General features: G+C 45.0%; 1 protein-coding gene across 1 annotated transcript in view; it reads left to right on the top strand.

Moving 5' to 3' along the window:
- The first annotated feature begins 45 nt into the window (after positions 1–45).
- Positions 46–25947, top strand: part of ACSS1 (acyl-CoA synthetase short chain family member 1) — a 132932-nt gene continuing 107030 nt past the window's right edge. Inside the window, exons 1-2 of the mRNA XM_069768975.1 lie at positions 46–732; positions 19990–20086. Of these exons, the coding sequence (XP_069625076.1) occupies positions 357–732; positions 19990–20086 (473 nt within the window). The 5' untranslated portion in view covers positions 46–356. The remainder of the gene's footprint in view (positions 733–19989; positions 20087–25947) is intronic.

Raw genomic sequence — 25947 nt, 5'->3', positions numbered from 1 at the left:
GCATCTGTGTTCAGATAGCGAAACCCCTCGGATGGCAGGAGTCCCAAGACAAGCCCGCCAGAAAGAAGCTCGGAAGAGTCTCAACCACATTTGTCACTTGCACATGCATTATACAAGGGGCAATGACCTGTAGCAGAGGTGCAGAAAGTGTCATTTACATTTCCTGGATATGAAATGAGGAGGAGCTCTGGGCTCATGTAATTCTAGCAGCACAGCCACAGCAGATGGTTTTGCAGTTGCAGTTATCATCAGCACAGAAACTTCCATCTGGGAACCTGATGCAACTTTTTTAATCTCTCCTCTTCCAAAGTTATGATGTTATTATAATCCATCTTCCTAACTCGTATGCAATCATCATGGCAGCAAATCTAACAAGCAGACGACTTTTACACCAGCTCCTCATCAAACAGCAGGGACCTGCAAGAATCTGCCTCTGGAGAAGACTTGGGGTGAGATCCTGTGCCTCATACCACACTCAGAAGGTGCAGCCATCCTACCAAACTCCAGGACCCCAATGGGATGTCCATTCCTACATGCCAGAATCCACTGCCCTGCCCAGGGTGCAGACCTTCCAGGATCTCCTGCAGTTCTCACATGAAGACCCTGAGACATTTTGGGGTGTTCTTGCCAGGGAAAGGCTGACTTGGGTAAAACCCCACCAGAAAGTTAAAGACTGTGACTTTAATGAAGGCCGGGTGCAATGGTTCCTTGGTGGACAGCTGAATGTATCTGGTGAGTGTATCTTTGGGGGAACTATGACTAATGTATGGGATCTAGTATGGGCAGTAGAGGGGCTCAAGGATGGGCAGTAGGGGGCTCAAGGATGGGGAGTAGAGGGGGATCAAGGATGGGGAGTAGAGGGGGATCAAGGATGGGGAGTAGAGGGGGATCAAGGATGGGGAGTAGAGGGGGATCAAGGATGGGGAGTAGAGGGGGATCAAGGATGGGCAGTAGAGAGGGATCACGGATGGGCAGTAGAGGGGGATCAAGGATGGGCAGTAGAGGGGGATCAAGGATGGGCAGTAGAGGGGGATCAAGGATGGGCAGTAGAGGGGGATCAAGGATGGGGAGTAGAAGGGGATAAAGGATGGGGAGTAGAGGGGGATCAAGGATGGGCAGTAGAGGGGGATCAAGGATGGGCAGTAGAGAGGGATCACGGATGGGCAGTAGAGGGGGATCAAGGATGGGCAGTAGAGGGGGATCAAGGATGGGCAGTAGAGGGGGATCAAGGATGGGCAGTAGAGGGGGATCAAGGATGGGCAGTAGAGGGGGATCAAGGATGGGGAGTAGAAGGGGATAAAGGATGGGGAGTAGAGGGGGATCAAGGATGGACAGTAGAGAGGGATCACGGATGGGCAGTAGAGGGGGATCAAGGATGGGGAGTAGAGGGGGATCACGGATGGGCAGTATAGGGGGATCAAGGATGGGCAGTAGAGGGGGATCAAGGATGGGGAGTAGAAGGGGATAAAGGATGGGGAGTAGAGGGGGATCAAGGATAGGGAGTAGAGGGGGATAAAGGATGGGGGGTAGAGGGGGATCAAGGATAGGCAGTAGAGGGGATCAAGGATGGGGAGTAGGGTGGATCAAGGATGGGCAGTAGAGAGGGATCAAGGATGGGCAGTAGAGGGGATCAAGGATGGGCAGTAGAGGGGATCAAGAATGGGCAGTAGAGGGGGATCAAAGATGGACACTAGAGAGGCTGAAAATAATAACGATATCATTAGATTTACATGGTTTTCAATATAACAGTATTATTTCAAGAGCTGAAAGAGTTAAAACGATTATTCTTATGGGATGGTGGATGAATTTTATTTCACTCTCCCGAGTTACACTTGCAGCTGTATTGATCAGATCATGGCAGAGTCACTTGCACAGTGAGGATCTGATATTTCCAATGCGCTTTAACCCTAGAGATGCCTTGTTGGGTCTCCATATGGAAGCTAGTCACGGATCCAGAGGACACAAGCTTAGTTATGTGCACAGACCGGTCACCAGGGCCATTCCGTCTGCTACTGGGTAAAACTTCAAGGGATTTGTTCACTTTTCAAAGGTTTCAGTTTTCTGCAGCAGATTTAAGATGTTTGTGTGGGAGCCGAAAGGGTTAAAATTGTCTTGGGTTTGTCTTGGCCTCCACAACAGTGACACCGCTTGTGCTGCACTCCCCAGGAGGGATGGGCTCGGATCCTGCAACTGATTGGTTAAGATCACACAAGAGTGGGCGTGTCCCTGTTCATTCTTGAGACGCGTCTGCCCTCCTCGTCACATGCTGCTGGTGTAGAGTTTGTGTCTCCCGCCCGCCCGCAGCAGTGTGAGGGGACGGCGCAGCCCGGGACGGCGTCACTGGTACTAATGTGCACTGGCTTCTATGAGCTCACGCGTTATACCCGGAGCAGACAGGGGCACGAGGGGTACAGCTGCGGGCAGGGCTGGGAGCAGTGTCTGTAGTGGGCGTCACTGTCCTGTTATGTACTTTATGCAAATTTGTTCCAGTGAAGGGGCATGGAAGGGTGTGGCAATCACGTGCCCATCACAGGGGTGTGTGCCCAGCTCCAGGGCATGATGTACAAATCACAGAATGAGATCCAGACTTTAAAGGGAACCTGTCACCAAAAAATCTAATAATCTGCAACTATGGGGTTAATCTGCAGGTTAACAGAGATATTAACCAGCCCAGCGCCTGCACTTAGTGGAAAACTGCAGGGCGAGAATGAATTTTCCACCCCCTGCAGTGTCTCAATTTCAGTCACAGGTGACGCCGGTTCAGTCACCACTCTGAGGATAGAGAGCGACAGCAGTATCTGCGCCCCAGCCCTGACTGACAATACAGAGCGAGTGCCAGGACCGGTGGTGCGGTTACAGCCTCCATTGGCACGTACGTTTAGGCTACAATCCTGCAGTCCCTCTGTGAGACTGCAGCTTTGTGAATCCTCACAGCGTGCACACATGCACCAACTAGACGTGCGCGGCCTCGCTCAATGCTAGTGTATTGGGTTATGTATAGTTGGAATATGCCCAGACGTATGCAAGTCACATACTTGCAGCCTCATGACCGCCCCGTGCTGGTGCTGAGTCTTTCTGTTAAGTAAAACATGTTTTTACACAGGCAGGGAAATGTTTTACCTCACAGAAAGAATGTTCAGGTCTGGTGGGTTCGACTGAACAGTTACAAAAAGTTGGCGTAGCAGAACAGTAACCGAACCCGGACCCCATTCACTTGAAAGGGAGACCCGAACATCCAGTGTCCGGTCAGACAGCCACAGTTCTCATGCTGTCAAATGACAGCTGCAATCGGAAGTAAAAAGTTTACCTCCGATCACTGGCGTCGGCTGATGGGACTACTACTCCATTCAGCCTACACCTGCTGCCATTAATCGGGAGTATTCATCAGCCAACGCCTGCATTCTAAATTAAGAAAAGAAAAAAAACGGCATAGGTTCCCTTTTATTTTTGATAACCAGTCAGGCAAAACTGACAACTGCGGGCTGCAACCCTCTGCTGTCAGCTTTAGCAAGGCTGGTTGTCAAAAATAGATGATTTTAATAATGATTTTACTGCTGATCAGAGGCAGTGTTTGCCGAGCTGCCATGCACATGACTACGCAAGAAACACCCGGCGTTTGGGGTGCCGAACCCGAGCAGTAACACGGACTTCACACACGGACTTCCTGGTGAAGTCCGTGTTTGGGGTCTGCCCCCGAACTATAGGTGTTCGGTACAGACCCCGAGCTTTACTGTTCAGGTTCACCCATCTCTAGTTGTGACAGATGTAACGCATTGTCTTACATCACTGGTTGGTTTACAACAGCGACTTTCAAATTAATATCGGGCAGACAGATGACGATATGTATGCCATGTTAACTCTCTATGGATAGAGAAAATCGTGATAAGAAACTTGGCGGTAATATCTCCTGCCTGGGACCCCCAGGGGCGAAACTAATGTAGAAGTTGTGGATCCCATAATTTTCTAAAAAAGAATGGTCACATCCCTGACCAGCCCTGCTATAAGTCACTGGTGGGGAGGTATGTGGCTGTGACTTTTGTTAATAAAAGCAAATATCGAACTGTGATCAGCGTCAGTCCTTGGAGATACAGTTCACTGTAGTACTGTCCAAAAACAAAGTGCTCCACTTCAGAAAAGCCAGAACCAACCCTTCGACATTAGTACATTTCTTATGTTTATCCTTTTTATTTTATGTAATTATTTATACTGCGTTGTTTTGTCCATTTGTAACATCTTTGTATATTTTTATACACTGCCTTTTGATGAAATATAAAAAAATTGAATAGCTCCATTCCTCTTGTTCTATAACCCACACCCCTGAAGCAATACACTATTTGTAACAGGTGTCCAATCAGCCTGTTTAAACGATTGGTGGCGACAGCTTGTTCCTTTTGTTATTGTTGAGTTTGGCAGTGCTCGTACCGAGGTATATATATCTATTCCATGTGTTGGAATCGGAGGTGCATAAACTATACGCCCACTATGAGTTCCCCAATAATTGGCCAAGTAATGAAGAGACAGAGCAGCTTCATCCATCACTTGTCAGTCAGTTGCCTAATTGTTATGATGATTGGCTGTGATCCTTGACAAATTGGTGGCAACAGTGGGATCTTCGTGATCTCTCGGCTGTTATCCCTGAAAGCTACACAACCCCTTTAAGATAAAATGTTATGGGTCTTCAAACAGCATAAATATGGCACAAATCAAGTGCCTTAATTATGTTTTCCTTAAAAAGATTGGAGTGTAAAATTCTTAGAATGGTTTAAAAAAGTAAGAGAAGCAATACTCACCTCATCAATCCCCTGCTGAACAACCACACTGACGGGTTACTACTTGGTACTAGGGTTAACTGTTACAAAATGGTGCATGGAATATCTGCACAATGATAATAATGCATCACAGTGTACTCTTAGAAAAAAGTAATTTTATTCACTGAATCCCCTGAAATAAATTAATAATCCTATACATTGTGCCACCTGGAAAAATAACATTGTGAATGCCCGACACTCGGCAAACTGGCATATGTTGGAATTAACAAATGGGCAGTCCAGCCTAGACTGCAGCGCTAGTCCACACATTCTGTCTCTTTGGCTTCAGGCATGTTTGGCTATGCTCTACACTACAGATATCGAGTTGGTCCATTTTAGCCTATGAGCTGATAGTAAAGCTTGAGCCACACTGCGACTTTATGTAACAACTGTTATATTGTAGCTTTTCAGATGTAGTTGCAGTCCAGAGATGTATATTATCTTGCCCCTTTAAAAGGACATAATTATCAGAAAATGACACATTGTTTTAAATAAGATTTTTGTGTTATATGTATTTTAAAATTTTTACAATTTTCACACTGGCCACTGGGGATTTTTTAGACTCTAGCATCCTGTTTCAGGAAACAACACATGTAAATAGCCTCATTGAACAATCTCTAACCCTATCTTTTATGTTTAAGCACCTAATGAGCGTGTGGGAGAGTTGGTCATCTATGACACCACCTATTGTGATTGTTTGGTCCTGTGTTATCAGCAGTGTATGGAGGTGTTATCTGTGAGTGTAATCCTGCCTCTGATGATAAGGAGTTTGCAGAAAGCTCTTCCTGAAAGGACAGGAAGTATGAATCTAAAAAAAATCACAGTGGCAAGTATGAAAATTGCAAGATTACAAGTTTTCTTTTTAGTAATGGTTGTGACGCGACCAAAAACATACACCGAAATTTTGAATGAAAACGTGACAAAAAACCCTGATGTAAATAGGCCATTTGCTGATGACATCTCCCTTTAATTCCCATTGCTATTAATGCTAAACTTTGTCAATTGACTCTAGTCACTAGAATTCCTGGTGAATTTTGTGTTGGGCTGGTTCTTATAAGTCCATCTGGGCAAATTGAGCTTCTGCACAGTGATGGCTATGGGAATTGCTTGACTGTGCAGCGTAGAGTTAAATGGCTACACATGCTGTAGATTATATGTATTCTTACATTTCAGGTCCTGGCTGCCTTAGGTCTTAATTGTGTTCCAAGATGGAATTTTGCAGCAGTAGTGTGATTCCAGAGACAAACTTGTATTTCAGTATGAAGGTTATCTAAGGATACTCTCTCTTTTGTGCACTTGCTCGCAGTTATAGTGTTGTCTTTAGAGGCTCTATTACTGGTGTGCCTAAATCACTGCTTTGTTAAGAATTGCATCACCATTCTCATTGGAATTCTCCTCTGGGCAAAGCTTTGCTGCATTATTTAAAGGGGACTTTTCACCATGAAATAATATGTTATAGAGGAGGGAATACTGAGCAGATTAATGCATAGTTTTCTGAGAAAAGATTCAGTATAAACTGTGTTTTCTTCATGTAAACTTCTGGGATTTTTGGCGCCAGCTTGCTAGAGAAAAAAAATTGCCTCCCCTCAAGATGGCGCCCACTGTGCCTGTGCAGTAGCATCTATCGGATCGCCAATAGCTGATACTGCGCAGGCGCGCCATCTTGAGACAGTTTTTTTTAAATGAATTTATTAATAGCATCAAATAAAATAATTACACATGCACATTTTACATTTGCCTGCCTGGTGAAGGTTTTTTTTTCAATATATAGAACTAGCTATTGAACCCGTTCTACGCCCGGGTGGCGAGCATTTATATTGGTATATGGTCTCCATCCTGGTATGTGCTGCTCCCATCTTGCTCCCCCATCCCGTCATGTGCTGCTCCATCCTGCGCCCCATCCTGTCATGTGCTGCTCCATCCTGCGTCCCCATCCTGTCATGTGCTGCTCCATCCTGCGTCCCCATCCTGTCATGTGCTGCTCCATCCTGCGTCCCCATCCTGTCATGTGCTGCTCCATCCTGCGTCCCCATCCTGTCATGTGCTGCTCCACCCCGCGCCCCCATCCTGTCATGTGCTGTTCCAACCTGCATCCCCATCCTGTCATGTGCTGCTCCATCCTGCGTCCCCATCCTGTCATGTGCTCCCATCCTGTGCCCCGTCTTGTCATGTGCTGCTTCCATCCTGCCCCCATCCTGTCATGTGGTGCTCCCATCATGCGCAACCATTCTGTCATGTGCTGTTCCCATCCTGCATCCCCATCCTGTCATGTGCTGTTCCCATCCTGCGCAACCATTCTGTCATGTTCTGCTCCCATCCTGTGCCCCCATTCTGTTGTAATGTGCTGCACCCATTCTCCTGTTCCTGTTTCCATTCTGCCATATGTTGCTCCTATCTTTCTCTCTCCGGCTGTGCTGCCCGAGTGCGGCTGTGCTGAGTGCGGCTATGCTGATTGCGGCTGTGCTGCCTGAGTGCGGCTGTGCTGCCTGAGTGCAGCTATACTGAGCGTGGCTGTACTGTCTGAGTGCAGCTATACTGAGCGCGGCTGTACTGTCTGAGTGCAGCTATACTGAGTGCGGCTGTACTGTCTGAGTGCAGCTATACTGAGCGCGGCTGTACTGTCTGAGTGCAGCTATACTGAGCGCGGCTGTACTGTCTGAGTGCAGCTATACTGAGCGCGGCTGTACTGCTTGAGTGCGGCTGTACTGCGTGAGTGTGGCTGCACTGCGTCAGTGTGGCTGTACTGTGTCAGTGTGGCTGTACTGTGTGGTAGTGGCTGAGTGTGGCTGTACTGTGTGAGTGTGGCTGAGTGTGGCTGTACTGTGTGAGTGTGGCTGTACTGTGTCAGTGTGGCTGTACTGTGTGAGTGTGGCTGTACTGTGTGAGTGCGGGCAAGTGTGGCTGTACTGCATGAGTGTGGGGCAGATCAGTGAGGGATCAGTGTCCTGTCAGCAGTCTGCATTATGAATACCAAAGGCTGGTTTCACGTTTGCGATTGTGTCCGCAGCGTTTCTGACGCATAGATCCGCATGCGTCTTGATTTCCTATCTTTAACATTGTAGACACAGGTGCGTTTGCTTACGTATGCTTTTTTACGGTGTGCGGCTGGGCGCGGCTAACACACGATGTTGGAATTTTTGAGGCAGCAAATGTCCGTCAAATATGCGCAGGCATGCGCATGCAGATGAGTGCGTTAAAAAAACGCATTACTGTCTATTGGAACGCATGCGTACGCATGTCTTTGCATACACATGCGTTCGATGCGCTTGCGTACTTCAGACTGTGCATATCCAGGAACTGATTTAGACACGCCCATTGAGACACGCCCTCATGGAATTTTCAAACGCATGCACATAAAAAGCGCAAACGCATGTGCAGCGCCCCAGAGACCTGGTCGTTGCAGTATGGCACTCTGCCGCTAAGGGGAGTGGCGGTACGTCTGATGGCACTAAGGAGTTCTCCTGACCAGGTATCACCAGAACACATTACACTTCACACTCCGGCCACTAGGGGGAGAAAAAGGCTTTATTTATTGGGCCACTCCTCACATTGGTAAAACTAGGGGCTGGGGAGGAAGTTAGAAGCTGACTGGGTTGGATTCAGGCAACATCCCGTGGCAGGGGGTGTTGCAGGGAGAAGGCACAGGGGGGTCCCTGTCAGGCGTGGGAACCTGGCAGGTACCTAGCGAACAGAACGTAACGGAACCGTGCCTGCACACCCTGCGGCGGTATCCAGGAGAGAGACACGAAGGGAAGGATATTGTGGAACAGTGTAAACGAGATCAAGCACAAAGGAGAGCCAGTAGGAGTCGTGCCGTGAGACCGAGGCAACATCTTACTGAGGCGCGTAGTCGGTGGCCGGAACACCGCAGGAGTAACTGACTTCAGGCCTTACTTCGAACTCCACAGGACAGTTAATTATAGGTTGGCTGTCTACCTTACTACACCCACGAAGACATAGGGGGCAACGCGTGGAGAGGGGCGTCTCTAGGGTCCCGGAAGAGCTCCGAGCCTTCCCGTCATAAGGGTGGCGTCCTAGCCATAACATACCTGGGGGACGTTAGAAACTAGTAACATCTGGAACCAAAGAACGAGAGAGCTGTAGAGAACGAATGAACGAGAACAGCAGTTGTGAGGACAATTCCGAATGCTCAGCAGGGTAAGACTACAACACACAGGCGCTATTGGTAGGCAACGATTTCCATCTGCAAAGGAAACTCTGGATGTGCCCATCGGACCGGCCGGTCTCAGAAAGCCCTGTTAAACGTACTTTGGATTGAGGATCCTGAAGCCTTCAGTAAAGAGGTAAAGAGACTGCAACCTTGTGTCCTCATTATTGACTGCGCTTTACACCATCGCCATTCACCTACACCACTGGGAAGCCCTGGGGACATACTTCACCTGTGGGAAGTTATACCATCCAGCTGCCATTCCATCACCCCAGCGGACCCCATAGCAGCGTCGGTCACCCTGACCGAACACCACAGGTGGCGTCACGAACCCCTGACAGACTATACTGCACCCCCTTTACTGGACGCCCCTTAGCAGGGTCACGGACTGGGTCTAGCCACCGTGACAGCCTCAGCACCGAACCAGAGAGGCCTGGTACCGAGATCTTGTGGCCCTGTGTCTGGGGGCGATCCACATGCATACGCTGCGTTTTTTTTGCCATCATGTGTAAGCTGATGCGGATAAAAAACGCAGCGTTATCATGTGTTTGCATGAAATCCGCACAAAATCCGCAACAAAAACGCACAAAATCCGCATAAAAAACGCGTCAAATCTACACCTGCGTTTTCTGCCAGGAGATGCAGATTTAGTGCAGAAAATTCTGCACCCCAATCCGCAACGTGTGCACATAGCCTACAGCGCCGACCTGACACTGTCTGTAGGTCACTGAGCACAATCCTGCTGACAGGTTCCCTTAATTGGTTGCTTATAGTATGAAGATTGTTCTCTATAAGTTCATACAAGAGAGCTACATCATGTAACCGTACTGATAGAGACTAGGGTTGAGCGAAACGGGTCGAAATTTGTCAAAAGTCGCCGACTTTTGGCAAGGTCGGGTTTCATGAAACCCGACCCGACCCCAGTGTGGGGTCGGCCATGAAGTCGGCGATCTTTTGAATCTAGAATCGGAATTCCGATACCGATTCCCGATATGTTTAAGATATCGGGAATTGGTATCGGAATTCAGATTTAAGTGTAAAATAAAGAATTAAAATAAAAAATATCGCAATACTTACCCTCTGACGCGCCCTGGTACTAACCGGGAACCTTCCTTCCTTAGAATCAGCCTTCCAGGACCTTGCGGTGACGTCGCGGTGACGTCGCGGCTTGTGATTGGCCGCGCGGCCGCCCATGTGACCGCTCGCGCGGCCAATCACAAGCCGCGACGTCACCGCGACATCACCGAAGGTCCTGGAAGGGCTGATTCTTAGGAAGGAAGGCTGCCGGAAAGAAGCAGGGCGCGTCCGAGGGTGAGTATATACCTAATAGGAATATACTCACCCTCGGACGCGCCCTGCTTCTTTCCGGCAGCCTTCCTTCCTAAGAATCAGCCCTTCCAGGACCTTCGGTGACGTTGCGGCTTGTGATTGGCCGCGCGAGCGGTCACATGGGCGGCCGCGCGGCCAATCACAAGCCGCGACGTCACCGCGACGTCACCGCAAGGTCCTGGAAGGCTGATTCTAAGGAAGGAAGGTTCCCGGTTAGTACCAGGGCGCATCAGAGGGTAAGTATTGCGATATTTTTTATTTTAATTCTTTATTTTACACTAAAATATGGATCGCAGGGCCTGAAGGAGAGTTTCCGCTCCTTCAGACCCTGGGAACCATGGAAACCCAATGCACCGACCCCGACTTTTTTATAGGATCGGCCGATTTCACTCGACCCGACTTTTGAAAAAGTCGGGTTTCGTGAAACCCGACCCGATCCTATAAAAGTAAAGGTCGCTCAACTCTAATAGAGACTATTTCACCATCTTACACTGTATATACTATATTCCTTCCCTGATTCTGGGAAGTATTTTCCCTTTCCCAGCAATGCTCTATAGAGACTCTCATAGAGCCTAGTGTTATATAGTGTTGGAGCAGATGTGCTGGACCTGAATGGTGAGGTAGAGTATAGCATTGTGCATGATTACTTTCATTAAGATAGTAGGATTCCCAGCTGGTTCTGAGCAATGTGACACCCCATAACTGCCCAAAGTATTGTACTTAAGGGGAACCTGTCACCCCCAAAATGGAAAATGAGCTAAGCCCACCAGCTTCAAGGGGCTTATGTACAGCATTCTGTAATGCTGTAGATAAGCCGCCGATGTATCCTGAAAGATGAGAAAAAGAGGTTAGATTATACTCACCTGGGCGGACGGTCCGGTACGATGGGCGTCGCGGTCCGGGGCCTCCCATCTTACGATGACGTCCTCTTCTGGTCTTCACGCTGCGGCTTCGGCGCAGGCGTACTTTGTCCTGTTGAGGGCAGAGCAAAGTACTGCAGTGCACAGGTGCTGGGAAAGGTCAGAGAGGCCCAGTGCCTGTGTACGTCAGTACTTTGCTCTGCCCTCAAGAAGGCAAAGTACGCCTGCGCCGAAGCCGCAGCCTGAAGACAAGAAGAGGACGTCATCTGATGAAGATAGGAGGCGCCGGACCGGAGCGCGACACCCATCAGACCAGACCGGGACTGCCCCTGGGTGAGTATAATCTAACCTCTTTTTCCCATCTTTCAGGGTACATCGGGGGCTTATCTACAGCATTACAGAATGCTGTAGATAAGCCCCTGATGCTGGTGGGCTTAGCTCACCTTCCATTTTGGGGGTGACAGGTTCCCTTTAATATCACCAGATATGCTAAATTGAATATAATATTTGCCAACTGTCCTAGAAAATTCAGCAGACTACCATGTCTGGAAGGAATCAAGAAGGAATCAATGTCACCATTACACACTGAATGGGAAACCACTGGGTAAATCTGACAGGGAGAAGGACTTGGGGATCCTAGTTAATGATAAACTTACCTGGAGCAGCCAGTGCCAGGCAGCAGCTGCCAAGGCAAACAGGATCATGGGGTGCATTAAAAGAGGTCTGGATACACATGATGAGAGCATTATACTGCCTCTGTACAAATCCCTAGTTAGACCGCACATGGAGTACTGTGTCCAGTTTTGGGCACCGGTGCTCAGGAAGGATATAATGGAACTAGAGAGAGTACAAAGGAGGGCAACAAAATTAATAAAGGGGATGGGAGAACTACAACACCCAGATAGATTAGCGAAATTAGGATTATTTAGTCTAGAAAAAAGACGACTGAGGGGCGATCTAATAACCATGTATAAGTATATAAGGGGACAATACAAATATCTCGCTGAGGATCTGTTTATACCAAGGAAGGTGACGGGCACAAGGGGGCATTCTTTGCGTCTGGAGGAGAGAAGGTTTTTCCACCAACATAGAAGAGGATTCTTTACTGTTAGGGCAGTGAGAATCTGGAATTGCTTGCCTGAGGAGGTGGTGATGGCGAACTCAGTCGAGGGGTTCAAGAGAGGCCTGGATGTCTTCCTGGAGCAGAACAATATTGTATCATACAATTAGGTTCTGTAGAAGGACGTAGATCTGGGGATTTATTATGATGGAATATAGGCTGAACTGGATGGACAAATGTCTTTTTTCGGCCTTACTAACTATGTTACTATGTTACTATGTTACCAGAGAAAGGAGAAACCTCCCAGACCTTTAGGCAGTTCTCTTGTGCTCCATAGAAGCCGCCCATTAAGCAGTGCTAACTGAAGCTATTTAAGATGTTCACTTATATTCCACGGCTCTATACAGACATTATCACTGCCCAATTGGTCACAATCTAGACTTGCTATCAGTATGTCTTCAGAGTGTGGGACGAAACCAGAGTACCTGTTGCATGGGTTGTCTGGCAGCACTAATATGGCTACAGCAGACAGGTTTGGCACAAGCCAATTAGTTTACCAGATAACAGGGATAATCCATTAATACAGAGGTCTGGACTTTCACAGGGGCTCCTGGGTTGGGACCATAGAGTCAGCTGCTGGCGATGTTGCAGGCTGTCAGGTATGGTAGGTAGCAAGGTCAGAACAAGGAGGGCAGGCAGGGTACAAAATCAGAAGGCAAAAAGAATGGTCAGGAAACAGTCTGTTGTCATACAATTATAAATATAACAATCATGTAGGAGCAGCTATCACAGAACTGAACTAGCGTAGAAGTAACTATATCTTAGGCTATGTGCACACGCTGCGGATTACTCTGCAGATTTTTCTGGACTAATTTTGGTAAATCCACAGGTAATCCACACTGTGGATTTCCTGCAGAATTACTGCTGATTTACCGCATTTTTTTGTGCAGATTTCACCTACGGTTTTACACCTGCGGATTCCTATTATGGAGCAGGTGTAAATCCGCACAAAGAATTGACATGCTGCGGAATAAACAACGCTCCGTTTCCACGTGTTTTTTTTCCGCAGCATGTGCACTGCCAATTTTTGTTTTCCATAGGTTTACATGGTACTGTACAATGCAAGGAAAACTGCTTCGAATCTGCAGCGGCCAATCCGCTGCAGATCCGCAGCAAAATCCGCAGCGTTTGCACATACCCTTTCAGCTCTCGGCACTAGGCTGGGAGTATATGTAGGGTGTGCAGGTACGGACTGGGGCTGAAATTCAGCCCTGGCATTTGAAATTACACAGGCCCATATTGTCCCCGTCCCCACGAACCAGATGGGATATGTTACTAATATTACCCTGGATGGAGGAAAGTAAGATTTACTACAAGACCAGTATTTCTAATGATACCCGTGGCCTGCTGGGGTAAGTGACGGAGTCACCGACTTTGTGCACCGTCACAACTCTCAACAGTATGGGCGTCTTGAGAACACCGATTCTGTTAACAATGTAGCAGACAAGGCAGCCCATGACCAGACAGGCCCTTCTGGCATTTGCCAGAATTGCCAGATGGCCAGTCCGGCCCTGAGGGTGTGGTACTGTCCAATTGGCCAAAACTGGGAGCTGATTACTTCAGGTGGACTATGCCACTAAGAGCTCTAGTCCCAATGTCTCTTACATAGTTAATGCCACTAGAATGAATAAGACGGCGCCTGGTGACAGAAGGCAATGCAGAAGCAGGTCCTGTAGGAGATGGTTTTTGCCTTGATATTGAAACCTTTTAAGCTGTACTAATTGGTGAAGTTTTACATCCAGAACTTTGTTTGCATGTAGGAGATGTGACAGTACGCCGAGGAAATGCACAAACTCCTTAGAGATGTCCTTGGTGAGATTTGTACCCAGGACCCCAGTGCTGCAAGGCTGCAGTGCTAACCACTGAGCCACCATGCTAATTTCATGTACATGGCACTGAGATGATGTTTCTTCATCATACTGAGCATCAATGTCCAAATGCATGTTAAGGTTGTATTAAAGGGGAACGTAGAAGGGTTCTGCCTATAAAATGTATGTGCGGTGCTTCAGATTCCCTGTAGTAATTCAGTTTTTGGATGGAGATTAGATACTAATAAAACAAGTTGTTTATAGCTATTTTGCTGAATCTTAAATAGGGAGGACATGTTCAAAGATAATCTCAATAAACTGATATAAATAATACAACACTATATGTATAGAAAGACATTACTGCTCCATTTTAGAAGCAGGAGTATAAATAGACAAAACATCTCTCTTAGGCTAGGTTCACATTTGCGTAGGGTAGAGCTGCGGAAAGCTGCGTAGTTCCTCCATTAAGCCCCGACCACTGCCGCACCTCTTCCACTCAGCTCCACCTACGTCGTCAGCATGCATCCTGCGTACCTATCTTTAACATTGGGTACGCAGGCCATGCAGATGTATGTGGATGCCCTCTGCATGCGTCGTTTTGACACTGTTCCGAACCGCGTTGAACGCAACATGTTGCATTTTGTTGCGGTCGGCGCAGCGTCAAAATGACGCATGCGGAGGGCATCCGCATACATTCACATGACCTGCGTACCCAATGTTAAAGATAGGTACGCAGGACGCATGCAGACGTAGGCGGAGCTGAATGGAAGAGGTGTGGCAGTGGGCGGGACTTAACGGTGGAACTACGCAGCCCTGCCCTACGCAAATGTGAACCTAGCCTTATCAAACCCGAGCCTGGATCCATGTTGTATAGATCATGTTGTCCTGGTGAAATCTGTGCCTGATACCGCGTTCTTCTTTATTCCTGTGTAGATCTGGCATACCTCAGATAAATCATCGATTAAAAATCGTATCTTTAGGAAATTCTATTACATAGTTTAAAGAATTTAGAATCTGCACTATGCCACAATTTTCAGGGAATTTACTAAAATCTGAACCGTGCTTTGTCATTTTTTAAGAAACATATGGCTCTCTTAATCAATTTGGCACATCTCTTCTCGCACCAGAAAGTAAAATCTGTACAAGGTATGAGCAAATAAAGATTTGCAGTCAATTTAGGACAATTTCTTATTAAAATTCTAAAAAATCTGTGGAACCTTGGGAGGCTTCTTCCCCTTTCATTAAGCTGCACACTTTCCTAATCACTTAAAGGGAACCTTTCAGCAGAATTTCACCTCCCAAACTATTTATATGCATATGTAGCTCATCCAAAGACATGTTCAGCAACACCTTTACATGGCCAATATGTTCTTTCACTATTGAGAAATCAACGTTTGATTTGATATGTAAATGAGGCTGAAGGATTATGGTAGATCTGAAATCTCTGTCATTCCAGCTCTATTTCCCAAACAGCGCTGTCTCCTACATAGTGCTGTGTGAGGAATAGAGCTGGAGTGACAGAGGTTTCAGATCTAACATAGTCCCTCAGCCTCATTTGCATATTAATGAAAACGCTGATTTCTCATTAGCGAAGGAACGTACTGGCAATTACACTATATACAGTATAGAGGTATCCATGCTGGCCTATGGATGAGATACGTCAGTGACAGCCAGAACGTTGGCATATCTTGGAGGAATGTGTTGGAGGCACACACCATGAAATCCTTCCAGGGTATTCTACCTGTATGCACTGACACTACGGTGTAAAAGCACCTGAAATTCACAAATTATTTGCAAAATCACTTTCAAATACTTCTGATATTTCGGAATAATAGCAAAATGATGACTGTTTTTTTGTCTTCTTTATAAATGTTATTGGAACTACTTGGAAAAGAAACTCTTTCTAAACCATCAGTGCTTCCTGTTGTCAAAGGAAATGCCAGAGAAAAAATCTTTGGACTGAATAGTATGAAGTTTCCCTTTTTTTCAAAGGCAATTTCTGAAAAATTATGGTGCGAGAGATTGTCTGGGTGCTGCAGTTGCAGAACATAGCTGTGACTGCTTTCCTGGGTCTTGCATGGTTGGCAGATGGTTAGGTTGTCATGGCTCAACAGGCCGCCTGCCAGAACAACAACATGACCTGTTGGAGACCCCAGCGGGCATTGTGGAATGTGAGGGACCAACAACAAGCAGCTTATAGAAGCAACCAGGAGTGAGCTGGAGGGGACCAGACAATCCTATTAAACTCCAGAAAGGACTTTTGGAAATATGCAGAACTTGATTCTTCACTTCTAATCCACAAACATGTTTCTCATAAGGTACCCCCTTATATGCTGGACTTACTGCACTACAGTCTGCAAAGACTTTAAGCAATTACTAATGAAACCTTTGCAATAAAATGTGTGAAATCATGTCAAAGGACTGGAAGAAGCTGCTATCTTGAGTCGCTGTGTGCACATTATGGGCACTGTGGCCATATTTCTAACTGATGAGTTATAACTGAGCCACAACACTGCCATAGATCCAGTTTCCAATGGATCCAAGTAGACATTGACAAACATTTAATTGCCTTTAATGGAGCTGATTAGGTTTGCAGTACCTTTAAAGTCAAGAATATCTATGCAGGAAGAAAGCTTGACAAAACCTTAAAGGTTTAAAGGGATTTTCCAGAACTTACAAGCAGATAGTTGATGACTTCCTGCCTGTTCTGTCCAGGGCCTATCTGTTCCGAGTTAGGTGACCATTCAACTGATTTATTTTCTGGCCTGTGCTGTCATATTGATTAATAGCCGCTCCCTGCAGTTAGTCAGCTGGGAGTGAGCTGTCAGTCAGCACAACATTGGCAGTGAAGCCCCGGCAGTGAAGCAGTGAAGCCCGGTCAACAGAAGAGATCGGAAGATAAGATGCTGCTTTATCAATGTGACGTCAACAGAAATGGGAACCTCCAACATTAGAATCTCTAGCAAAAGCGGTCCATGACAGAGCAGGCAAATATTTAGCAACTATCATATGCAAAAAAAATTAAAAGGGTTGTCCACTACTCTTCTTGATCAAAATGTTTGCCCCCCCCCTAAAATAATAAAGCTTATACTCACCTCCTGGACAAATCAAACAGGAAGAGGAAGTCAGGGCTGCAGCTGATATCAGACTTCCTCTTCCTGCTCAATTGACAGGAGGCGGGGACAGTGACGCCAGCGCTGATTGGGCGCCAGCGTCACGTGTCACAACGTGCACAGGAGCCCCGGGAGAGAATGTCAACTCCGCGGGAACAGCACCAGCACGGGAGTACAAGCTTTATTATTTTATGGGGGTTAAGTCCAAGTAGTGGACAACTTCTTTAATGCTCGGATGACCCCTTTACACTCTCAGCAGAATTACTCTACCCTAATCACAGGCAATAAATTTCCTCATTACAAAATGTAATTTTAGAAATGACATCGAGTCCGACTCATTATTGCAATTGGGTCTTTTTTTGGTCTTGTTCTTGGCATTTTTTGCCTGTTTGTTATTTGCGCCTAATTCTTCTGTTAATTTGCACCTCTTTTAAAGTCTATACTTTTTACCCTGGAATGGTTTTATCTATGCCTACAGTTTGGTGCAATTTTTGTGCAATTGTTTGCATTAAAAACTTGCATAAAAAGATTAAAGGCAAAAATAAAGACCATTTTTGACTTTGCGCAAAATTCTTGAACTTTGTGAGTCATTTTACAGAATTTGGAGCAACAAATAGCAACAAACAGCACAAGACAAAAAAAGAAAAGTCACTTAAAAAAAACCCTGAAAATCATGAATCAGTGCCATAGTTTAAAAAAGAATCGGGTATCGATAAAAATGTCTGCTGGGACGCTTGTCTTTGTCTGTCTCTGCTTGATCAACGGGACTTTTCGTGTTTGGTATAAATCTGTTAGTATGCCAGTCCTGTCATTATTTCATCCTGCCTTGGCAAGATGAGTCCACGTCCAGGTTCCCTACTAATGAAATATACAAATCGTGTCCTGTTAGTGATGTTTTTTTGTTCTAAGTAGTATAAAACTTCTATGCATATTATTGGGCATAAACCATAGTAAACCATAGGAACATGTGACAATGTAAAGACATTATGTTATATAATACTGTGAATGATTCATTTTTCATGTAATACCCATTATGTGCACCATACAATATTGGCCGGCTTATGTCTACTGCTCATTGTGCCATTCATATAACTTAGGCTTCTTTCACACTTCCGTCTTCCAAATCTGCACAGGATCCGTCAAGACGTTAAAATGACAGATCCTGTACAGATTGTGGAAAACACGTGCACTGGGCCCCACTTTCTGACGGACCCGTCAAGCCTATGTGCACATGTTGTGCAGCGGAAAACCGCTGCGAAAACGCATACACAACACAAGCCAGGTTAAAAAAAATAAAAAATTGTAGTATTCTCACCTGCCGGCGTCCCGCGCACCGATGGTCCCGGCAGTTAGCGTTCCTAGTAATACATTGCGAAATCTAGCGAGAAGTCGCGCTCTTGCGAGACCGCGACTTCTCGCGAGATTTCGCAATGTATTACTAGGAAGTAACGCTAGCTGCTGGGAACATCGGTGACGCTGCGCGGGAACGCCAGTAGGTGAGAATATTGCGATTTTTTATTTTTTTAATTATTTCTAACATTCTATCTTGTTACTATTGATGCTGCATAGGCAGCATCAATAGTAAAAAGAGAAAGAGAGCGAGCGAGAGAGAATTTCCCTGACGGGAAATTCTTCCACGCATGCTCTCTTTGGAAAGGCGGGACCCGTCTCTGGATTCCTACTTTTCACAGGCAGCGACGCATCCTGCTCCCATAGGCTACTATTGTAGCCAGTGACGGGCAGCACAGGATGCATCGCTGACCGATTTTCCGACGTGCAGAAAAAACGTTCCTCTGAACGTTTTCTCTGCCTGACGGACCATTTTTTTATGCAGGATCCAGTGCGCGACGGATGAAACGGATGGCCATTCGTCACAATCCGTCACTAATACAAGTCTATGAGAAAATGCAGGATCCTGCAAATTTTTTTGCAGGATCCTGCATTTTCAAAAATCGACGGATTGTGATGGAAGCTGAAAGGCAGAAGTGTGAAAGAGGCCTTACTACCATATAACATTTAGTGGAAACTTTATATCATGTTAGGATAACACTATGTAACAAAGATTAGACACATTGTACTGCATATATTTGTCTTAAAAGGAACCTGTCACCAGTTTTTTCCTGATTTCACTACCTTTCAGCCCCATCTGACGGCATTCTATAATGCTGTAGATATGACTCCAATTTGCCCTGCCCTACGGGGCGCTACGGTCCGATGGGCGTCGCTGTTCTTCATCCGGTGCCTCCTCTCTTCTTGCGATGCCATCTTAATTCTCCGCCTCATGTGGGTGACGTGTCCTACGTCATCCACACAGTGTTCCCCTTTGCGTTTCTGCACAAGCACCCTTCTCCCTGTCCTGCTGAGGGCAGAGCAAAGTGCTGTTTTGTGCATGTGCAGGGAAAGTCCAAAGAGCGCCTGTGAATGCACATTACAGTACTTTGCTCTGCTCTCGGGAGCGCAGAAAGAAGTGCATTTGTGCAGGATCACGAACGGGGACACTGTGTGGAAGAGAGGAGGTGCTGGGTGGAAAACAGGGATGCCCATTGGACTGGACTGTGCCATGGGTCTTTTTTTTTGCCTTGCTCGGCAAATTGCAGTCATATGTGCAGCACTATAGAATGCTGTTACATGGGGCTGAAAGGTGGCGGCTCTAGGTTATATCGAAAAAACTGGTGACAGGTTCCCTATTGGTAATGCTTTGTGGTGATTGACACTGATGTATTAATTTTATATTTGTGCATTATTTCCGGATTTCTAATTCTAAACCTTTTCTCCATTGCTAGTGAACTGTCTAGACAAGCATGTCCATCAGTGTCCAGAGAGAGTGGCACTGATCTGGGAAAGGGATGAGCCGGGGACGCACGTAAAGATCACATACAGGTAGGACACATACAGACTTTGTGTTCCATTTTTACTAAACATCCTTCATGTTTCTTCTCATGTTCTTCTCTTTTACCTAGAGTAGGGGTGGGGAATCTTTTTTCTGCAAAGGGTCATTTGGATATTTATACCATCCTTCGGGGGCAGTACAAACTCCGTCCACAAAGTACACCCTGACTCGGGCACTGGTGTCAGGACGTAATCTTTCATTGCATGCCCTTCAATGTTCAGTAGTGAACACTGCGTGTGTGTGCTAACAGAGCAAGAAGAAATTAGTGAGCTGCTGGAAATCAAAATACACCTCCCTGCCCAAGAATGTGGTCCCAGAGAATCTGCTCGGGGGCCTGATAAAAGGTCATCGAGGCCTGGAGCCTGAGGTTCCCCACTCCTGACCTAGAGTAAGAATGATACGATTTGAGCTATGTATACAAAACATGTGTTTGTCTATATCCTAAATAATGATATTATCATTATACACGTGTCATATCATTAGTATATCGATATACAATATACCCTAGCTGTAGTGAAAGCTTCAAAGCTGTGTCAGTTAAAGGGGTTTCCAAGTGTATTAATAAAGGCCACAGTCACCCTATGGGATCACAGACTTGTGACTCATCACAGCGCATGCTATGAGGATTCTCCAGTACCGGTGAATGGAGTGAGCGGTCATGTGACCGCAATCATACGATATGCATACCCCCAGAAACACTCTGAGTCACTTGCCTCGAGCGAGGCCGCACTCACCCAGTTGTGGCCGGAAGTATATATATTGCATTTTTCCAGTTACATGTCTGCCCGGTCTCGCTGACAGCACAGTGTGCACGGTGCACGATGTGAAGATTAACAAGTCTGCAGTCACATAGAGTGACTGCAGACTTTCATGAAAAATCTAGACAATCACTTTAAGGTTTCTTTTGTAGGACCTGTAGGGTTAATTATTATGATAGAAGAACACCTGGTTTTTGGGTGGGCTATTTCAGCCTTGGTTATTGTCCAGTTTTGGTACAGTGTTTCAGCTAATGTTCCTCACTTATATGACATGTATTTGTCATAAGCATTCATGATGGAAACTATCTGGTAAAATGTCCACAATTATATGGACCCGATCTTCAGTGCAGTAATCACAAATGACGCCCATATATATAGGTTTGGTTTATGTATTGAGATCACATCGGAGATACAAATTTTATGAATGAATGAAGGTGCTATGCCTTGGATTCATCTCTTCTATGTATGCTCAGACAGCATAGAAATGGAGCCGTCCATGGACATTTGTTCAATTTGTTCCTTTTGCAGTGTGATTACACATAGTAAAATAATATAAAATACACTTTGCTATCAGATAACACTTTACTCCTTACTGGAGAAATTGTCTTCAGACTGAAACGACCAGCATGCCTGTTATCAATGGTGCGCAGAACTGTATTATTGTGTATTGAGCAGACGCAGCACAGGGTGGAGGCTGTCACAGCATGAAGCCTGGTCAGCAAAAGGACAGAATGGAGTTAGTTAGTCCAGGGCAACCAGTAACCTTCAAAATCTAATATACAGACCATGGGAATGGTGGAGAACATGCCATCCTCTACAACTTGTATACAGTATTTTAAGTAGCCCAGAGCAACACCCATTAATGTATGTGCACTCGTTCAGTATTTGCATTACATTTTTTTCTGCTGCAAAAACCAGAGTTTGGGCAGGAAAAACACACGTTTTTGCATGCATTGTTCATGCATTTTTACATACTTTTTTTAACCATTCATTTGATTAGGTGAAAAACTGCAAAACCGCTGGAAGAATTGACATGCTGCAAAAAAACACTTTGATTCAAATCTGCAAGTAAAAATAAGTGTGTGCAAATTTCAGAAATCTCATTCATTCTCATTTGCTGAGAGGTACTGTAAAACGTTGAATTTTTCCGCTGAAAAAATACACACACACACAAAAAAAGACAAAAATGCAATGTGCGAACACTTAGGCTGCCGTCACACTAGCAGTATTTGGTCAGTATTTTACATCAGTATTTGTAAGCCAAAACCAGGAGTGGGTGATAAATGCAGAAGTGGTGCATATGTTTCTATTATACTTTTCCTCCATTTGTTCCACTCCTGGTTTTGGCTTACAAATACTGATGTAAAATACTGACCAGATACTGCTACTGTGACGGCAGCCTTAGTGTCAGAGAGAGAAAACCCTTTCATTAATGGATCACTTTGTCCATTTCTTGTAGAATATTCGGAAGAACTTGCCTTACCCGTTGTCTACATAAAGCAACCACCATCATTTTTTTGGCATCTATTCATTTCCATGGTCTTTTTTATACAAGCTAATCATCGGGCAGGCAAAATTTTCCTAGGCATGATTTTCCCTATCATTAATCCATGCAAATATTTCTGCCGAGCAAAGGACTTACAAGCAAATGTTCCTTTGACTTTTGATTCCATGTTTTATGCATAAATTAATATAGTTGTAAACAGATTAGCTCCCATCTTTAGCAGAGATACGATGTCAACAATAATGAACTGGTATGAGAATGAATGATCACATTACAGAAGCACTCTCATAAATTTTTGTATTAAATTTAAATTTGTGTATATATACATGTAGTGTACTCACTGCTACATCTCTGGGATCTATGATATTCTACTCACCTTCTCTGTGATGTCACCACTCTGCACACTCTTTGGGTCACACTTTGCTCTGTGTGAGCGAGAAGTGGCTTTTACAATATAAGTCTAAGGAGCTCAGAACAAGGCATCAGAACAACAAAAGAGACTTTTGGCTCACACATACAGTATAGTATGAGATGAAGATTCTGAAGAGTGGTAACGTCACACAGAAGAGGAAGCCGGTGGTAGGTGAGTATATTAAAACATACACCATATTACATGTCATACCACTTTGTATTAATTCCTGTAAAGCGCCTGAAGGGTTAATAAACTACCTGACTACAGTTTTCAATATGTCAGGGGGTACTGTTTTTAAAAATGGTATCACATTTGGGGGTTTCCCAATATATGAGACCCCTAAAGTCACTTCAAACATGGATAAGTCCCTAAAAAAATAAATTTAATAAATTTCCTTGAAAAAAATGAAAAATTGCTGCTACATTTATAAACCTCCTAAAATGCTAACAAAATAAAATAACATTTTACAAATGGTCCTGATGTAAAGCCCACATGTGGGAAATGTTATTTATTAATGTTTTGATGTGCTATGACTATCTGGATTAAAGGGATAATCATTCAAATTTTGAAAATTGCTAATTTTTTAACATTTTTCTCAAATTTTTGATATTTTTTAAAAATTAACACAAAACATATTGACCTAAATTTACCATTATCATAAAGTATAATGTGTCATGAAAAAAAATCTCAAAATCACTGGGATTTGTTGAAGCGTTGCAGCGTTATTACCACATAAAGCGACACTTGCAGATTTAAAAAATTTGGCTCCGTCACTAAGGGGTTAAATTTAAATTTTTGTGTATGTACATGTAGTGTACTCACCGCTACATCTCTGGGATCTATGATATTCCACTCACCTTCTCCGTGACGTCACCGCTCTGCACACTCTTTGGGTCACACTTTGCTCTGTGTGAGCGAGAAGTGGCTTTTACAATATAAGTCTAAGGAGCTCAGAACAAGGGATCAGAACAACAAAAGAGACTTTTGGCTCACGCATACAGCATAGTATGAGATGAAGATTCTGAAGAGTGGTAACGTCACACAGAAGAGGAAGCCGGTGGTAGGTGAGTATATTAACACATACACCACATTACATGCACATGTACACAGATTAATTAAAAAAGTCTTCGTGATAATGGTTCTCTAATGTGAAAAAGTAGACATGTGCACAGGCGTAAAGAGATGCCAGAGGAGGTTCCCACACCGTAATATACGGAAAAAACTCGGCACTCAACTTAACGTAAGACTGGTGATTTAATGGTGTCCACAAAATAACAGAAACGTTTCGGTCCTACATCCGGACCTTCATCAGTCACAGTTGATAAATGTGAGGGAGCGAGTGGACCCACAGAGTTGCTGATTGCGGAATGAAATCACACTTGTGTTTGAGCGCTGCTTGTATGTGGGTAGTATAGCTCCAAATGAAGCGGACCGCATGGACTAGCAGTGGATTCCGCGTCCCACAAAAGCACGGCACTTATGTCCTGATATTTTAAGGTATATCTCTTCATTTGTGACTATACTGGCCACATGCAGGCAGTGCTCAAACACAAGTGTGAATTCATTCCACAATCAACAATTCTGTGGGTCCACTCGCTCCATCACATTTATCAACTGTGACTGATGAAGGTCCGGATGTAGGACCGAAACGTTTCTGTTATTTTGTGGACACCATTAAATCACCTGTCTTACGTTAAGTTGAGTGTCGAATGCTTCTCTAATAGTGATGAGCAAACATGCTTGGATAACGTCTTATCAGAGGAAGCTTGGGTGTTATCTGAGTATCTTATAGTGCTTTTATATTATGTTCAAGTCCCTGCGGCTGCATGATGTGCGGCTGTTAGTCTCAATACATGTGGGGATTCCCTAACAAACAGGCAATCCCTGCATGTGTTGAGACTGACTAATAATACAGCAACAGGGATGCGAACATAATATACAAACACACCCAAGATACTAGGATAATACCCGGACATACTCGGATAAGGCGTTATCCCAGCACATTTCTTCATCACTATTCTTTAAGGGGGTTTTCTGGCTAATTAATATTTTTTTGCTATGGCCATAAGAAAAAAGAGGTAGGTGGTTGTCACCCACCTGCCTGTTCTACCTGGTGCCGCCTCAGAGCGGTTACGGACTGCTCCTGCCTCCGATTCTACTTGACGTCTGCAGAGCACCTGTTCCTCTTTAGGCCTGCTCTGTTGATGGGATGTGTGACTACTGGTATCATGCTGACCCAGATCACAGCAGTTAGGCCTCCTTCACACATCCTGGCGATTCCTGTACAGGAATGATGGGAGATGCATTCAGCAGCAGCTGTGTCCCTCCTGTGTAAAATAAATAATTAAATTAAAAAAACGGCGCGTGCTTACAAATAGTTTTCATAACCAGCAGAGGGAAATCCTACGCCTGGGGCCTGATGTTAATAATATGGGACAAGGGACCCAGGCTATTAATAACATCTCATCGCTGTTTGCTTAACCTTTCCTGCTGAATTTACGGGGAACTCCATACAAAAATGATGTACCAGCAAAGACTAAACAGACAGCTATGGGTTGATATTAATAGCCTGGGAAAGGATCTGATATATTGCCCCCATGCTACCAACATCACCACTGAGCCGCCCCAGAAATGGTGAATGCATAAGATGCGCCAAATATGCTTAGCCGCGCTCTTCCCACTTGCACTGTGATAGCTGACATTAAGCCCAGGGGTTAGTAATGGAGAGGCATCTATAAGACGCCCCCATTACTAACCTCATAGTCATATTGTAAACAAAAAACACCCTGAATAAAGTCTTTTATTTGAAATAAAAGTCCACACCTTGTTTTAAAAATTTATTTAAAAATAAAGAACAATTACACTCGCCTAACTCCCGTTCCATTGATGCCGTTGTCACCTGTAAAACACAGAAAATAATAAAGAACAATAGCAACTACCTGCCTGTTAGTTCTGAGGTGCATAGTGTAAAAAGAAACTAGTCCCGAATAACCAGTTTAATGCCAGTTAGGTGAGTAAAGTGCCAATGATTGCTGCATGTAAGTAGAGCAAAACGAGCACTATGCTATAGCGTTGAAACGACCCTTATTAAACATAGGCTTCTGACATCCAACAGATAGCAGAACTCTTGAGTTTACTCTTACAAAGTTATGTCCTGGTCACAGTGTATGGGAAGGT

Source organism: Ranitomeya imitator, chromosome 5 (genome assembly GCF_032444005.1).
Source record: "Ranitomeya imitator isolate aRanImi1 chromosome 5, aRanImi1.pri, whole genome shotgun sequence".
NCBI lineage: Eukaryota > Metazoa > Chordata > Amphibia > Anura > Dendrobatidae > Ranitomeya > Ranitomeya imitator.
The sequence above is the reverse complement of the archived record's forward strand: the minus strand, read 5'-3'. Positions and strand labels throughout refer to the sequence as shown.